The sequence below is a fragment of the Peromyscus maniculatus genome, chromosome 10 (assembly GCF_049852395.1).
Source record: "Peromyscus maniculatus bairdii isolate BWxNUB_F1_BW_parent chromosome 10, HU_Pman_BW_mat_3.1, whole genome shotgun sequence".
NCBI classification, from domain to species: Eukaryota; Metazoa; Chordata; class Mammalia; order Rodentia; family Cricetidae; genus Peromyscus; species Peromyscus maniculatus.
Window position 1 is genome coordinate 89123273 of NC_134861.1, and position 18602 is coordinate 89141874.

An 18602-nucleotide genomic window follows, 5' to 3' on the forward strand; every position below is an offset into this window, starting at 1 on the left:
CATCTCTTCAATATTAAAGCAGTAGTGTCCTATGACTACGCTTACCTGATTTTTCCCATGCACTTGTAAATCTCTTTGGCTGACTTGCAGTGAACAGAAATACTGATGTCATTTTAAGCATATCTTCAGCATAAATGTTGGTTCTGATTGGGCCCCCCACATAAAAAGGTTTTGAATTACTATACACCTGCTCATCACTTAAGTCAAGCAAGGGTTGGTCCCTTTGATCCAAGGGTTGGGCCTGTGGTTGTTGATGCCTCTTTTTTATAAGTCAAGAAACTGGAATTGGAGATGTGAATACATTTACCCAGTTTCACAGCTGCTGGCCAGTGCATCCAGGCTTTGCACCCAAGCAGATCTGCTTCTGAGGGCCCATGTGTGGCCTTAACACACAGCCTACTCTGCACTTCTTGGCAGTCACTTAATTTACCTCTTTTAAACGTTCTTGGGCCTTTGCCCACACACCCCTCCAACTCCTCTGGACTTCTTCCTCTATTCGGCTCTCTGTTGACATTACTGCCCAGTCACAACTCAGCCTTCTCCTGTTGTTTGGAGGAATAACAGCGTCAAATATAGTACAAACAAACCTCCTATTTCTTCTCGAATGCCTCTGCATTTCCATCCTTGACTTCCTTTCTGCCGCCATCTCTCCATGAGCTGACTCCTCCAGCCGGTTATTTCCTCTTCCCTTTTCACGCAGCCCCTTCCGGGGTCCCCTTGGACCTCTGCTCCCTCCACCTCATCCTTTAGGACATCCTCATCTCTCATCCCAACCGCTTGGGTTCTGTTCCAACTTGATGGACTCTCACTCCCCTCCACCCGCAGGAACTCCAGACTGAAAAAGGTCCAAGGAAAGCCCAGTCTTCGTGCCACGCCCACAGGCTATTTTTCTTTCTCCTTGTGACTCTTTGGTTGGTCCAAAGAGTCATTTTGTAACCAGCACAGTTCAGATCCACTGAGCGACTCCTGTTTCCAAGAGCTGTGCGGTGGCTCTTGTTCCTTTTCTCTCTTCCTATTGCAGAACCCAAGCTGACGTCTCCCGCATGGTAGCCTCATCCACCCCTGTGGCATCTTTCCTACTGAACTCTCCCACTTCTTCCCAAGACGAGGGTCAGCCTTTAAAGTTCAGCTTTGGCTTATAAAATAATAGAAGACCAAAATGGTAGGGTGGTTCCCATTGCCCCCCACATTAATGCCCTTATCCTGATTTCCAAGGCCTTTGTTCTCCTTTGATCCCTGCGTGCATGTTAGGACTCCATCCGCACTAATTCTTCTCTCCATCCCATAGTGATCCACTCCTTTGTGCTTGCACTCTGTTGCGTAGTCTCTCCTTGACAGGGATGTCTTCAGCAGGCATCATTTACAAGCATCTGCCAAGTGCCCAAGTTGTATGCCCTGTGTGTTAAAAGATGCCCAGGGCTTCCTTTCACCCCTTACGCATGAAATAAGACAAGCCTCATTTCCATCAAATGTCAGTGCATCTTCCACTTCCCTCCTTGTGCCAATGGCTTTCTCATTATCCTGTCATGAGCGTCTCCCGGGAAGGTTCCCCTCCTCTTCTGCTTCCTGTAGCACCTTCCAGGTGGCCTCTCAGCCAGCTGACTTGCCGGAAGCACTGATTGAAGAGAGTCACTCTCTATTTGGAGCTAAATCAAGTGCAACCCAAGTTGGATGCAAGGTGCCAAGATAAATGAGCGCAGGCAGTATTCACGTCACGTGTCTGTAGCGGGAGCTGCCCCCAAACTGAGAACTTTGACATTGCCAGTCACTGCATCCAGCTGCCTCCATCTTCACGCCCTTCCCCGGGCCCCTGGTGTAGCCTGCTCGGTAGGAAGTTTGTCAGCACTGAGTAGGGAGCATGGTCCTGTCAAATTAAGGTCAGTCTGTTGGGACGGGGTTTCGTTTGGCCAATTGAAGAGGAAAGCGGTAGCCACGGACACCAGATGGAGTTTTCTTTGCTGGTCTGCTCCATTGGTTTTGCTTTGTTTGTTTTATGGCTATTGTGCTAATTCAGACTCTCTGAAGGAAAAAAAAAAGAAGGAGATGATTTTTAAGCACCTTTGGGTGGGCTGAGCCCAACACAATAATTAAAAGGTGAAGGCATAGGTTGCTTCTTTCTCTTCTGCCATTCATATTTTCTTTTTATTTCTTGGATGCTTATTTTATGAATTGAACTCTATCAGCTCCTAACAAGGAATCAGAATTCAAATCCTACATTCTTTTTTTTTTTTTCATACATTTTCACAATGAATTTCTGTCACTTTCACCCCCATTGTCCTCTCTGTCTCCTGCCTGCTGGAGCCTCCTTCTCAGGTCTTCTCTTACTTCCATGGCTTCTTTTTAATGGGTGGCCCACTGAGTTCAGTTAGTTCCATCCCGAGCACGGGTAGATTATAGAGCAAAAACGCCCGTCAGTGACGGCACCACTGAAGAAATAGCACCTCCCCCAACTACCTTTGTGGGCCAGTTGTCCCTCAGGAAGCAGGGAAGTCTCGTGAATGATGAGACCCCACACACATGGTGAAATGGTGAGGGACCCAGTCTTGTACTGAGTCTGTGCAGATAACCACAGCTGCAGGGAGTTCACGACTGTCGCTACATCTCCAGAAGATGTCTTCTTGTTGCACACCTTCCCATCCTCTGGCTCTTAAAGTCTTCCTACTCCTCCCATGCCGTCCGGTGAGTATTGAAAGGGATCATACAGCTCTTCCATTTAGACCAAGCACTCTACCAGCACTCAGTCTCGGTGCTTTCAGTTATGAGTTTCTGCATTTCCCACCACTCTCTACAGTAGAAGCATCTCTGATTGGGCACCACACTAACCTATGGATTTAACAGAAGCATCTCTGATTGGACACCTCACTAATCTTTGGATTTAACAGAAGTATCTCTGATTGGGCACCTCACTAATCTATGGACTTAACACTGGTATTCAGAAGGTAGTTGAACAAGGCCATTCAGCAAAATAGTCCTTGTAGGCTCTTCACTACAGCCATAGGCTCTTGACCAGGTTTACGGAACTGAATCCTATACTTTCAAAAGACCTGTAGGTTTTGCATGACATCATCTCTCTTTTACCTGGTAGAGAACAGTTACAAGTACTGGTTATTTTACCTACTTCCAATGCACTTAATGTAGTTGCGTTAAGAACCCAATCAACCCGTAAGATATTATTAAAATTCTCCCTGTATGTCTAAATTTGTCCTTATAGAACATTATTTACCAGCTAAAGAGCCACTGCCCATGAAATCAACATTCAGACCACTGCTTTGATAGCACACATTGACTTGAATATCTTCAAGCTTTCTTGGCTTTGTTCTAAAGATGAGAACTAAGTCATTTCACCGGTGTGTGCCGCTATCCATCATGATCGTGGGTAATCCTCACTGATCCTCGGAGCGGAGCCTCTGATTGGGAGAAAGCATCACACAGCGATGACCACACGCAATTTCCTCACAGCTGCAGGGTGACATATTAGAGGGTGTTGCGGCTGCTGAGTTCAAATATTAATTTTTGATTTGTTTAAATTGTGAGCATGTCTGCATGCTGTGTCTATTTAGAAAACAAATAGAATCTTCTAGCGCTTAATATAGGGAATGTATTTATTTTATCTGGAGCTAGTTCTCTGTCTCCAGACTTCCCTGTAATATGTTCATTAGTTTGCCTGCTCTGAGCGTGAATTCGCTGTGTATTGACAAGGTGGCACGTACACAAACAACTGGAAGCCCATCTGCCTGCTCCCACCACACACGTGCTCATTATACACCAGTAATCCGAAACGGGCTGAGCATAAATGTATCCCGAGTCTCGCTTTTCTCCTTGTCACTCTTAATGAATGTTAGCGTTAAAGACCCTCCACTGTAATTGCAACAGTGACAAGAAGATTTCACGTCCTGAGTGGCAGTGGGAGGAATCTGAACGGCAGCTTCCCACACTAGGCGCTGCTTGAGCAACCAGTGTATGCACACATCATCGAGGCATACCTGAGGTCAACCTCCTGGTTTTTGATTATCAGCAGGGAGATGAGCTAGCTGTGGATGCCTTCCTGCACAGATGGGGCTTTAGGATGGGATGTTAATCCTCGCCAAGGCTGTTAGATGGGTGGGTTGGAAATTCAGGTCCCTATTCTAGCGACTGCAGCAGCAGTAAAGATGGAGCCAGAGCTGTAGGAGCTTCCTCTGGAGTGTCCCGAGGAGCGGCTTCAGATGAGTCATAGGCACGGGCGGAAAGGGCGATGAGGAACATTGCAGGGGACTTCGCTCTAGGGTTGGTTGGCCTCTCTGAGGACACTGCCATGTTAAGGACATCATTTCTGACTGGCTGTACTCCTACAGCCAGCGACATCAGAATCACTGCTTGTCAGATGGTTGCCACTTACCCAGAAGAACCAAGTCTCCTCCAGATCAGATCAGTTCTTATAGAGTATGAGATAGTTTGCGTGAGGCGACTGGTGTCGCAGCGGTTCACAGGGACGCGCAGTCATCTGTGGGGCTTGGAGACGGACGGGACTCTTGCCACATTTAAATTTGTTTAGATTGTAGGATGGACACATTTGGCTGGCCCTGGGGATAGTTCTGTCTTCACTAGCTAAGATTGTAACTGACAAGGCAGTTGTACTCTCTCTCTCTCTCTCTCTCTCTCTCACACACACACACACACACACACACACAGAGAGAGAGAGAGAGAGAGAGAGAGAGAGAGAGAGAGAGAGAGAGAGAGAGAGAGAGAGTCTTTTCCTCCTAGGTTGAAGTGGTTTTTGAAAACTAGAGCCTACACTCCAGGGGCCACCAGATTCTCCCCGCTTTCCTGATATTGTTATTTTTTTTTTATTGCATTTACTTACCTGTTTATTTTTAAGTATAGTTTCTGTTTTCTTTTATTTTTCCCAGACAGTTTTTCTTCTGTCCTTATGAAGCCAACTCTTTATGCAGGCTTCAGCAGAGATCAGCCCACAACATAGCAGGTCTAAATCCCGTGGAGGTTTCAGTCTTTCTAGGCTTCATGAGAGCAATCCCTGGTCTCCGTGCTGTGAATGGCAGAACACGCAATACATAGTAATGGAGCTTGGAAAGCACAGCACCACTGAAGGTACTTTCCTCAGGAATGTCCCTGGAGGCAGAGGCCTCTACTGTATTCAGAATGAAGAGCATCTCAATAGTCTTAGACACACACAGGGTATAGTTGTACAGCCAGTCGGCAGCATGTAGCCATGACCTTTTTCGTCCCAACTGTTGTTTCTTTTTTTGGCAGTCTTGGAGCCAAGATCTGTAAGAGGATCATATTTGTTTGTTTGTGTGTGTGTGTGTGTGTGTGTGTGTGTGTGTGTGTGTGTGTGTGTTCACAGGCACACATGTGTCACAACATGCATATGGAGGTCAGAAAACAATTTGTGCGACTCACTTCTCTCCTCCCGCCGAGTAGATCCCAGGTTTTGTAGTCAGGTTGTCAGGCTTAGGGGCAAGCACCTTCAGACACTGAGCCGGCACCCCGACCGATCTCACGTGGGCTCCTTTGGTGTGCTTTGTCTGTCTGAGACAAAATCTCTCTGTGTAGCTCAGGTTGACCTTGAATTTGTGGGAATCTTTTCTTCTGCGACCTCCCTGATGCTGGGACTACAAACAAGTACCACAACTCCCAGCTTTGTGTACATACTCCGACCAGCCCTCTAGGAACTCATTTCTCTGAGACATCCTGTTTTATTCAACTGCTGCTTTGGGTCTAGCTGTTCTGTTTTCTTGAAACCCTTCCCATCCCCCCCCCCCCCCCCCCCCGCCCAGTTCTCTCATCTTTGCAGGTAACCTGGCTTCCTCCCCGCTCCTCTTTTCCCAAAAGTGTCCTTACCTTCGAACTAGTTTGGCTCCCAGTACCTAGTGCCCAGGCCCCCGTCCTCATCCCTGAAGCCTGGTGTGTCTTCTGTCGCTGTTACCACCCCACACTCGCTCTATGCTCTCCACTGCTCAGCCTGCCACCTCCATCAGCCTGCATCTCGGAACACTAGAGGCACGGCCCCCTGCAAGGTGAGAGGCAGCCAGTTCTGCTCAGCATCCCAGCTGCTCCCTGCCTGGGAGGGGAATCTGGCACAGACTGGATCCAGGCCTTGCTGTTCTTCCCCCTCAGATGAGGTGCTTCTCTAGGCTGGGGTGGGAAGCTGGAGAGGCTGTATTGATGGAGGAAGGCCAGGGTTTGTTCTTTCCAGTGCACCCTCAGGCTGGGCTGTCGGCAACCCTCCCCCCACGTTTGACCTTTGGCCTATGCCTTGGGCTGACAAATTTGCTGTCTTCGCAGGTGAGGTTTCGGTGACTCCCTGGGGGGAGCTTGTGACACCATGCTGCCTTTTTTGTGGAAGTGGCTGAGAACAGTAAGGAAAGGACACGTGGATTGGTGTTGCACATTACTGTTTCCTTGTACACGTTTGCTACTTGGACAGAATCATATACTCAGGGCCATTTCACCAACTGTGCCAAAAACCTCCACGAATACTGTACCTACTTAAATTTTTTTGTTGTTTGAAAATTATTTTTTCAAATGCTTAACTTCACCTACAATTATAAAACAATAAGGTAAAAGACAACTTTTCACTAACCTGATTAATCAAGGTTGTTTTATTTAAACATGTATTTATATATGTGTATATGTATACATTCACTTATATATGTATATATTCATTTAAATATATATCTAATATATATTATAATACTCATATATATTCATAGTGTCAGCATAGTCATGACAAAATAGACTCAAATGTCTCTTAGAAACATAAAATGATAGGAACTTTCTAGAAAGAAATTTGTAATGCCTATTAAGAATTGTACATTGTTTTTTATGCCCACCATGGTAAAGGTGTGTGTTCATCTGGGTCTGGCATGTGTGAACCGAGGAATTAAGTTCTCCATCTCAGTTTCCTCATTCATCAAGGGGACAGGATGGGATGGAGTAGACTGTCTCCTCAGAAGAGATTTGCACTGTGGCAGTTGAGACAGTACCTAATGCATGATCAGAGGCCACAAATACAAGCTCTAATGATATTATTAGTTATACCCTCTAATGTTGTCCTTTAAAAATGATCGGGCATGTAGGTCAAGATTTATGCACAAAGCTATTTATTGTAGCCTTAAGTAGAAAAGTGGAGACAAACGTCCACTCTGTAATAAAAATGACCTTTTCTACTTGTTGACTTAAAGCTACAGTATCATGTAGTCCTTAAAAACAGTGTTGACAAAATGTCCCTGATGGCATGTGGAGGATGGGGCTGAGCAGGAAGTGCAATGTGTCCGCACTTCATAGAATCTCATCTGTGTAAAAATCTACATGTGAAAGTTTGTGTAGAAAAACCATAAAGGAAAATAAAATGTCAACGCTAGTAGTCCTGACCTCTGAAAAGCATTCCTACAGTGGTTTGGTTTTTTGTTTAGAGTTTGAGAAACTATTTTTCATATCTTATGCTGTAGATGGCTTTGCTGTCAGAGAACTGAAGTCATTGAATAGATTTTGAACACGGCAGGTCCCTCTTCTATGCCGGCTACTGCCGCTCAGGCTGGAGCCTTGAGCCAGCTTGCAGGTGGCGCCCAGTGGGACTGGCCACTTGTAGCCCGATGTCCTGAGTTCCGTGTCTGCCCTAGGGCACAGTACTTCTCTGAATGTAAGTCAGAACATTCGTATTGATCCTCAGGCTCTCTGGTTTCTGGCTCCCTTCCTATATCATCAGTCATTCTGAGGTCTCCCAAGGAATTTTTTCTAAAAAGATTTTGACTTCAAGCTTATGAAAAAAAAAGCCGTTTCCTAGATTTCAGAAATTTATTATTCTTTTTTCCCTTGGTTTAATAAAAATCAGTCAGCCAACCCTGATTCACAGCAGGATTCCACCGCATATTTATTTAAGTGGTGTTTTGTTGGGGCTGCTGGGAAGGAGTGGGAAGGGAGGTCTGGGTGAAGGGATTAATACAGGAACTCCCTCAGATTGTTGTTTTGAAATGAATTTATTCATAGGATTGGGTATTCAGTGTGACTTTTTGAACAATAGAATAAATACAGGCAGTGAACAAAAAGAGTTAGAAAGTCCAACTTTTCAAACTGAAGTAGTTATAATCTCCTGTGTAAGGCAGAGCTGTAATCTAACTTGGATGAATGTGACACTCTGGGCAACTCATGGTTGACTTTTATATTTCCAGATGTCATTTATTGATTTCTTCTTTGCCTCTGGGTATTCACTCTATCATGCCTTGTGATATGCCATGGGATTGATGGATGTCTTCTCGTGGCTGCTTGAACAGGGAGCTCTGGAAGGGGAGCTGAGGCCCTGAGTGATTGCAGCCTGCACTCGTGAGCCCTTCCCACTGGCTCCCGGGATCTGAATGCACACAGCCAGCCACGTTGGGTCTGAGGTTTCCACAGACGTGATCGGGAGGACAGAAGTTACGGAGGGGTGCATTAGTTACTTTTCTCGGCTGTGATCAGATACCCAAAAGAAGCGACCTGAGGAAGGATGGGTTTGTTTTGACTTTTAGCTTTTGATAATACTCGGAACAGAGAAACGGCAGGGTAGGGAGAGCTCTGTGGGGAAGATATGGCGGCAGAAATGTGAGGTATCAGAACATGCTTTGTCTGTAAGCAGGAGACAACGAAAGATGAACCCTGGTGTTCGGGCATCTTTCCCCTTTTTATTTAGCTTATGGCTCCAGCCTGTGAGCATGGTGCCACTCACATTCAAGATGAGGCTTCCCTCTACATCAAACACCCCATATTGGTGAAATTATTAAGGCAACTCCACGTAGTTAAAAGGGAGGTTTATTTTGTGGGGTAACTTACAAGTGAAGGGATAGGTTACAGGGTCCAGGAAAGGTGTAGCGTAGTCAGGCAATGTTCTCTGGAGAACTCTGCTCGGTCTACCTCCAGCATCTGGGATCCAGGAACCAAGAGGAGTCAGCACATCTGGATCTCAGGTCTTAAGGGCTCCCTCTCAGCCCCACCTCATAGGCATGACAGTTACTGGAAGCCTCAGTGTGGGTAGTACTTCCAGGTCAAAGCTGGAACAGCTACCCACTACAACCCCCAGAGCAGTGGTTCTCAACATGTGGGTCATGACCCCTTTGGGGTTAAGCAGAAAAACACAAATATCTACATTATGATTCATAGCAGTGGCAAAATTACAGTTATGAAGTAGCAACAAAAATAATTTTATGGGTGGGGGTTGCCACAACACGAGGCATTAGGAAGACTGAGAACCATTGACCTAGACAGAAGTTGTGGCTCTGAATCTCAAGTTGACAATCAAGATTAAGTGTCACAAGGACTGTAATGAATTTCTGTTTATCTGTCCATTGGAGCCATGGAAAGAGGACCCGACCAATGTCAGCTCTAGGATAAACTAGGCTACGGGAGAGGAGGGGCTTCAGGGAGAAAGGCTGGTCAGAAGTGTGACATGCTGCGGGGTGTCTGACGGGATAACGAACGAGGAATCCAGTCAGTTTTGTCGCTTAGAGTCCACGAGAGACCTTTGCAAGACAGTTGTGGAGGCTGAAACAGGACACATCAAAGTAGGTGTTAGGAAGGGAAGGAAGCAGAGCGATATGTTAGGGACTGTTTTCTCTGTCAGAGCATCTGACAGGAAGCAAGTCAGGGGAGGAAGGGGTTGACTTTGACAATTTTAAGGAGACCGTGCATTATGGTGGGGAAGACATTGCATTAGGTGGTGGGAGAGAACAGTGGCTTGCTCATGTCTGGGTAGCCAGGAGGCAGAGAAAATGACCCTAGAAACCAGGCTGAACTGTAACCTCAGGACCTACTCCGCCCAAACCCAGCAAACCACCTCCTCCAGCTAGGCCCTCCTTCCAGAAGGTTCCACGACCTGGGAAAAGAGCATCACCAACTGAGTGTTCAAACTCAGCAGCCCGTGAGGGGCGTTTGACATCCCAGGCAGTCACAGGTGGTTAGGGAGAGACACGAGATGTTTGTACAGAAATCCTGGGGGGGGGGGGCAGAGGTAGTGTGCAGTGTGTTTAGGGGTTGGGTCAAGGATAGAGTGAAGAGGTGGGGGAGAGCACTGAGAACAGAACCCAGAATGTCAGGAGGAAGCCAGTGAGGTGGGAACTGGGATAGAAATGAGTAAAGATAGATGTTCCCAGCCGAAAGGAACAAACGGAGGGCATGATGCACACGGGCTGAGTGACGTCGGCCAGAACACTTGGTGGGTGTGGTGTTGTGGTGTCTTGGAAGGAGTAGAGAGGGTTCCAGAATGGCTGCTGAAAGAGCAGAAAGGACTGGTCATGGCCCGACCGCAGCTGGATAATGTACTGGATATGTATTTTTTTTGGTCTTCATGCAAACAGCTTGCTGAGCTCCCCAAGATCAGACAAATCAACAAATACCTGTTTACTGTATCCTCAGACTGCTTACTTTGTCCTCAAAGTCGCCATGATGACTAATTCTCTTTCATGTCCCTGTCTGAGAAAGCTTCCGTCAGCTACAGCTGTTCTCTAGCCCAACCAAACAGCTGAAAATCTTGTCCACACATGCCCAAACCCGGAGTACTCTGACCACACTTGCCTGGAGGAGGACGAGCTCATGGCACCCCAGCCAATGGGGCCTTTTCTAGGTGTTTCCTGGGCTCCCATCCTCAAAGAATACCACCTTCATTTGCTTTTATCTTCTGAAGCATTTCAACTTCTTTAGGCAAACCTCTAGGGTTGTGCTTCTACCCTATGAGGGCGGCACAGGATAAGAACAAAGTGCTTGGCATTATGCATGTCATACTCAGCAGTGGGGCGGCGGCGGTGTGTGTGTGTGTGTGTGTGTGTGTGTGTGTGTGTGTGTGTGTGTGTGTGTGTGTCACGGAACAGCCTCCTTCTCATATTTCCCATAGTGCAAGCCGCCATTTCCTTGACGGTGTACTGAAGGGTTGTAATAAGGATTCATTTGGCTCCTAGGATATCATGTATTGTCTCTAATACTGGCGGAAGGCTGCCTGCTCTGTGAGACTCCCAGGTTCAGAAGAAGTCTGGGGACCTCGGTTCTGTGTGATGGGAGAAGAGTCGGCATTTTTGAAGAGGACCCTTTGACGTCTTTGGTCTCTAGGGCAATGGTCTCACGCTGGTTGGAGTGCCACACGGGGATGAGATGTGCTTCCTGTGCTGAGAATATTTGTTGATGATCAACTGTTAAATCAGCAGTTAACATTTCTCCAAACACGCAGGGGCCAGATCTCTTCTAGCAGGGATCATGGATGCCATCTGTGTGGCTGACATGGGCTTTTTTTTTTTTTTTTTTTTTTTTTTTTTTTTTTTTTAAGAGCCAATGTGGCCCAGATCACTATGATGACTTACAATGCCAAGAGATGAAACAAGACATCTTGAGCCCTGGTCGGGTATGAACAGGTGCAAACAAGTGCTTAGAGTGCCCTGGGGAGAACACAGGAAGGGCCTAAAAAACCAGAGTCCTCTCTGCCTGTCCTTCACCTCAACTGTTTTCATTTTGGTGGTGATTAGGATCCCCAGGTTTCCTCTGCCGTCGAGATGAAAGATGGGGACGAGACTCTGAGGGTAATTACCACTGGAAGGCAGAGCAGAGGAAGTGTGCGCCCACACTGGAAGCCGAACCCGATCGAGCTCTTTATTAAAGGATGACTATTACATGAGTGAGAACAAGGGGGTGTCGGCCGCACGCGATAATTTGTTTTATGGCTTTAATCACAGCTGGTGTGACGGAGCTGCTGAGAACCATCTATCAGGTCATGAAAATGATTTTTCCACTCACGGCCCATCGTTATAACTCTATCTTCACTTAAAGACTAAAATGTTCAAGCAACTCAATCCAATTATCTGCTAACCTCACTCTCCCCGTGTTGAAGGCTGACGGCCGCGTGCTGGCTCTGAGCCGTGTGGAGGGGTCCTGTGGCAGGCTGGGGAGCCTGCGCAGTGATGAGGACTCACAGCCCTCGAGGGCTCTTGCCCCTGGGGGGAGAAGATACACCTTCTGATCTCGCTGTTCCTGGTGGACTGACAGTTCTCTCTACCACGTCAAGTATCTGTCACACGAAAGCCCTCGTACTTGAAGGTGGTTCAATCGGAAAGAAATGAAAACTCAGTTGCCGCTGCTGGGCCTAGCATTTACTAAAACCATTTACTAAAAACCTCGAGCCCACGGTCTGTACAAGCTCTCAGCTGCCACTTTCCTAGGGTGCGGCCTCTGGGGCTCCTCTCTAGACGGCTGAGCTGCGGCTGTGGTCTCGAACCCCCTCTACCCTGTGGTGTGCTGATTAGACCCTGGCACATGAGCACGAGTGCTTGATTCTCTCCTCTTCCCTCTCCAGACTGCCATCCTCTGTGCCAGCGCTGCGTGGCTAACCTCCACGACACAGGTAGTGTCTGCCTAAAGTGCCAGCACGCCCGTCACCTGCTGCTGGGGGATCACTGTGTTGCTGACTGCCCTCCTGGACACTATGCAGAGAGGGGCACTTGTCAGAGTGAGTAAGCGCCGGACTGGCGGGGGACTTGGGGTGCTGAGGAAGTCCATCACAGGAGGCTTTGGTGTCTCAAAGAGAAAGGAGGCGGGAAGCATGGTTGTAGGGCTGCAGCCTGGCCCCGCATGTGCCCTGTTTGAAGTCTTCGTCTCCACACAGTGCTCTGGGGGTGCCTTCGTTGCCTCCTCACTGCTGGCACAGAATACCTGGAACAAGCTAGTTAAGGAAGGAGGGGCTTACTTTGCCTTTCAGTTGAAGGGTACGGCCCCTTGTAGCAGGAAAGTTGGGGGGCAGTGCTGAGCTTGAGACCAATGGTTCCGCTGCATCCCCACTTGGGAAGCAGAGAGAAAAATGGGTGCAGGTGCTCCGTTTACGTTTTCTTCTGTGGTCAGCCCAGGGCCTCAGCCCATGCAATTTAGACGACATCATCCCACCTCACTGAGCCTAGCCTGGAAGCTCTGTCACAAGCATCCATGGAGGTTTGTCCTCTGTGAGAGTCCAGAGCATGGCAGGTTGACAATACCGAGTGTCACCGGCATTCGGGTTCACCTGTCGGTTTCACGTGTCTTTTTTCCTTTGTAGGATGCCATTCTTCCTGCAGAAGCTGCCAGAGTGGAGGGCCTTTCTCCTGCTCCTCCTGTGACACTGGGCTGGTTCTGACCCACCTTGGTACCTGCAGCACCACCTGCTTCCCTGGGCATTACACGGATGATAACCAAACTTGCCAGCGTAAGTCTCCTGAGCTGTCTCCCTACTGCCCTTCTGGGCCTTTGGACGAAATGTGAAGTTCCTGCTCCCACCTTCTCCCGCAGGAGCCTTTATCTCATAGAATAATGGAAGCTAATCTGCAAAGGCAGTGTGGATACCATTAGCAGACTGTGACTTAGATATCAGCCCCGTTGAAGGTGCTTGTCTTTCTAAGTGGTGGCTGTGTGATCTGGGCAAGTGGTTTAACATCTCCTTTTCAGTTTTCTCCTACAAAGTACAAGTGTCATCCATTTCATATTTATGGTTATCTGAACAATCCAGCCCTTTGACCCTGGGCAGTGAAAGGAGCATGGTGCATGGTCAATGGACCAGGCACATCTGTGATGTAATTTATCTTCTATCTTTATCTATTGGTACTGGCAGCGTGCAAGGTGTCACACGTAAATTTGTTCTGCTTTCTCCCGAAATACTAGTTATTCTGTCCTTGTACAAGAGTTACATGTAGAGATGTCATCTCAAACAAGTATGGCTCTAATTAATTACACTGAATCAGACATAAAGACTTTGGATATATTAGGGAACTGGTCTGGAAAACGATGAGGGCATTCTTCACAGATGAAGGAGCAGACAAAGACTGAGGCTGCTTACATTATTTCAGTCACTGAAAGTCACTCAGAAACCTGTCATCCTGAGGCCGGAGGGATGGCCCAGCAGTGGCAAGCACCTGCCGTTCCTGCTAAGGACCTGGTGTGGTTGCCAGCACACACATGGGGCCTTGTAACCATCTGTTACTTCATTTCCAGGAAATTAGATGTCCCCTTTTGGCCTCCACAAGCACTGAACACATGTAGTACCCATACATACATGCGAGAAAGCCCTCTATAAATAAAATAAAAATAAATAAATCCTTAAATATTTGTTATACCTTTGAAAATCACAGTGGACAAATCCAGGGGTAATATTTCCATTTTATGTTGTAGGAATTCTCATGTTGAAGGCATTATAGAGTAGCGGCTTTAGGGAGTCTCTAGAGTTGGGGGGGAGACTCTAGAAGTTTAAGTACTAATGCCACTTACCAGCATTATGCCCTTAAGCAAGCCAATTCACCTTTTTTTAATTAAGAGATTTTCTATTCATTTTACATACCAACCACAGATTCCGCTGTCCTCCCTCCTCCCGCCCCCGAGTCCTCCTCCCCAACCCACCTCCCATTCCCACCTCCTCCAAGGCAAGTCTTTCTATAAAGGGGGGATGTCTCAGTTACTTTCTTGTTGCTGTGATAAAAATACCCTGACAGAGGCAACGTAAGGGAGAGAGGGTGTATGTAGGCACACTGTTCCAGAGGGACACAGTCCATCATGAAGGAGAGGACTTGTGGCAGGCAGCCAGGTCACGGTGGTGGGAACAGAAGGCTGGTTGGTTGCATAGCATCCACGTCCGGGAAGCAGAGAGTGAACAGGAAGTGGGGCTGGGCTGTGAAATCTCAAGGGCCACCCTGAGTGACCTAGTCGTTCCAGTGAGACTCCACTTCCTAACATTTCCTCAACCTTGCCAGACAACCGCCAGCTGGGTACCACACATCCACACATGTAGGCCTATGGAAGCCATGTCTCAATCCATCTAACTGCAGTGGGGCATTATAAGTAGCTACATCCTAATACTGTAGCACTTAACACAGACCCTAGTGGAGGGCATTGTTTCTTTCACCACAGATGAGTTACTGTTATCAAGTCCATCAGGAATGAAAAGCTAGCCATTCAATAAAAGACACTTTTATAGAAACAGGCAAGAAGAACGCTACCACTTCCAGTTCACTGAAGTATGTCTCAGCATTTGTATTTGTAGGGAAGATGTCTAAAACCCAGAATTTGGCATCATCTGTTGAAGTACTGGAGATAGGAACTTCTTTTGTACCAATGGGAAGATTTCCTCATATTTGTAACAAAAGCTCAGCTTGGTATACCTCAGCTGTCTGCCAGGACTGGCACATTCTGTAATGTGGCCGAGGCAGGAATGAAATACTTGCATTGCTATTCAAGAGCAAGAGAGCGTTTGTTGGCAGAGAAATTCTGACTCTCCACAGCCTCAGAATCACAGCAGCAGAAACGCAAAGGGATCAACAGGATCCCTTGTGTGAAGTCTGGGTGACGAAAGCATGTTGCCTTGCAGTGCGTCTCCTCAGGGAAGCCTTCCCCATGCATGCAGGGCGGCCTGTGCACAAACGGTCGTGCTACTGTGGAAAGGGGATCTCTGGGAGCATTTCCATTAAATCAGGACTCTGCTAACTCTTATTTTTAAGTTTCATTCTTTGCTGTAACTGACTGAAATATGCCCCTAAATTGGGCTGAGTTTCTGTTATATGAAAACAAACAAAACAGCATCAGCAACAGCCCTTCATAGCGTTCATTATTACAGGCAATTATACCATGCCACTGTTTTAGAAACCATGTAGTAAAGGGCTTTTGAGGAATTATAACCAGCATTGTGGGAAGCAATGTGTTGCTAAAGAAAGTCTGGCCTGGGGAACTCACACGGTTCTGTTTTAAGAAGCATTTAAGAAGTGTACTGTCTTAGCCCTGGAATTTAAGAGTAACCAGATGAGGTAGGAACTCTGATAAGTAAACCACTCAGTACTTGACCCATATTGCTTTGGGGCTGAGGAACTCCAGAGTGCCTGAGCCAGCCTTGAACCCAGAGCAAGGACAGGTGAGGGAAAGAAGCCAGCTTCCCTGTTGGGAGGAGTGGTTGGCCTGTTTTTTCTGACTAGCTCTAGAATTTCTCTATGGAGCAATAAAGAATAGCCCCCTCCCTCGTTCATATATTTTCAGAGTTTGTGATTAAATCATTTCTCCCCTGGACTTCGTTCAGGGCAGAGCTGGAGCCAGTGGAGTGTGAAAGCAGAGGGGACGGGCATTTTTCAGACCTGAGTTGAGTTGCATATCAAGAGAGACCGTGAGCTCCACATGCTGTGAGGTCCCTCACTCACTGATGAAAGACACTCATATCTGCTCCCCTTAATGATTTCTGAGGCTAGTATCTCAACCTCCAGAGCTGCCTCTGTTTCTCTCAGTGAGGTTCCGCTGGCATGGCTGCATCTGGATGCAACTTTGTGTAGTCTGGATATATGATGTAGAGAACACCCAGCCACAAGCATCTTCGGGTGAGGGAAACTGAGGACCAAGAGCCTGTGGCATGTGTGGGACGACCATGTGAAGGGCAAGCACAGCCATTTGCAGATTGCCTGGGAAGGAAGGAGAGGAAGCAGCTGAAGACAGAGATGGTGGCCCCCTGCTCCTTGGTGTGATATGCTACATCCCTCCACATTCTGATAGTCTTCTGGGATTCAAAGTGCTCACCATAAATCGGCTTCTTTTGGTAGTCACTAAAGGGGCTGAATTGTACATTAAGGTCCCTGGGGGGAATAGCCAACTAAATAGAAAGATTAATGAACATGGACACAGATGGCAGTAAGCTGCATCCAGTCCTCAGATATCAGGATAGGGAAGTAGCCTGTGAGCCCAGGCAGAGGAACTGCCACTTGGATCTCATGGTGCATCCATCCCCTTGTCAAGTAGGAAAGTCCAAGTGGAGGCTTCTCAGCTTAAGCTTATGCATGTCAGTATCTTTAGTGGCCGTGTTCCAGTTTTAACTGATATTAAGCCTTCAATCGACTAAATAGGTCAGGTGGTTTGCCTGTAGGAACCGCTGTCTAAGCCACACTTCCTCGTCCTGTGTGCGTTCACTTGGTTTAAGAGCGTGAATGTGTGACTTTTCTTTCTTTCTTTTTTTTAGTTTATTTTTTGAGATTATCAGATAATTACATAATCCCCCCTTTCCCTTTCCTCACTCCACACCATTCCACACACCCCTCCTTAATCTCTTTCAAATTCGTGGTCTCTTTTTTCACTGATTGTTGACATGTATAGATGTTGTATACAGGTGATTCTAGATTTTGTCAAATTGACAATGAACACTAACCACGATGAGTCACGATCAGTGTCCTCATGGGCCCTTCGAGTTGTGGTGTATGTCACACCCTCCCTCCGGTTCAGGGATGAATAATACACACCATATGTAACCACCGTCGGTGAAAAAAATTAATGCTTTGCACTTCCTGATGAGATCCAAGTACATAAGTACACACACACATACACTCACAATTCCTGAATACTTGAGTATAACCTGCTCAGTCTGTATAATGTTACTTCCATGTGTGACCTTTCTTAAGTTCTGCTTATTTTGCTTGATTAGTTCAGATTTATTTCATCTAGTTAAAAGAAAAAAACTGAATTCTTATTGCTCAAATTGTAAGACATAACTGGGCATATTTCCCATATTGTTATAAATGTGGCGTATTAAAATATCATGAGCCATTAGTTTCTTTGAAGTCATTATTAAAAATACTGATCAAATAAAACCTTATATCTTGATCACTGTAATATCCTACTAGGAAATCTTTTACCAAATTCAAAAACATACCAATCAATTTTGAATATGCAGCTCAACTTTCTTCAAAGGTATCTACAGTTTTTGGTTCTATTTTATCTGTGTGTTGTGTGTGTGTGTGTGTGTGTGTGTGTGTGTGTGTGTGTGTGTGTGTGTGTATGATCTTATGTGTTCTTGTGTGTACTTTCATGTGCATGAATGTGTATGGATGTGCCTGTGGAAGCCAAAGATCAATGCTGGATACCTTCCCCAGTCTCTTTCCACCTTGTTTATTGAGATGGAATTTCTCATTGAACCTGGACCTGTGAGCTCTGAGCATCCTGCCTCTGCCTCCCCAGCACTGGGGTTACAGATGTGCCCTGCCAAGCCTAGATTTCGCATCCAAACTTGGTACCTCATGTTTGGGCGGCCAGCGCTTTACCCACTGAACCATCTCTCCAGCCCCTCCCACACCTCGCCGTTGCATTCTTAAGTTTATCTCGGGCATCTTTATTAAGTGCTTTGCTGAAATCAAAATCGGTTCATAGAAATCCTAGCCATAAAAAATTTAGTCCATATAAATTTGCAACAGATAAAATATTCTTTTCTAATTATTCTAAAATATCTGTTTGAGAATCCAACCTAGAATTTTCTTAGCACCCCAAATTACAAATCTTCATATTCAAATGAATATTTTATGGCAGTAGCTTTCCCTGTAGGTAAAACAGGAGTATTTAGTTCCTTTTATTTTGTAGCAAAGTAATTTCCCTGAATTGTGTTGCATTCTTTGATATGGTATAGACCTAAAACATACAGTACATCATTCTCTATGCTCAATACTCATTCACTCTAAAATATGCTTTGAGTAAATTTTAGAAGGAGGCAGAGGTGCTGGTGTGTGTGTGTGTGTGTGTGTGTGTGTGTGTGTGTGTGTGTGTGTGTGTGTGCGCGCGCGCATGTGGGCATATGATATATTAAAATACTTGGCTTCTTTCATTTATGTAACAAGTAT

General features: G+C 46.4%; 1 protein-coding gene across 1 annotated transcript in view; it reads left to right on the forward strand.

Annotated features, from left to right (window-relative positions):
- Fras1 (Fraser extracellular matrix complex subunit 1) overlaps positions 1-18602 on the forward strand; it is a 420836-nt gene that overhangs the window by 242047 nt on the left and 160187 nt on the right. Inside the window, exons 21-22 of the mRNA XM_006975359.4 lie at positions 12308-12460; positions 13040-13186. Of these exons, the coding sequence (XP_006975421.1) occupies positions 12308-12460; positions 13040-13186 (300 nt within the window). The remainder of the gene's footprint in view (positions 1-12307; positions 12461-13039; positions 13187-18602) is intronic.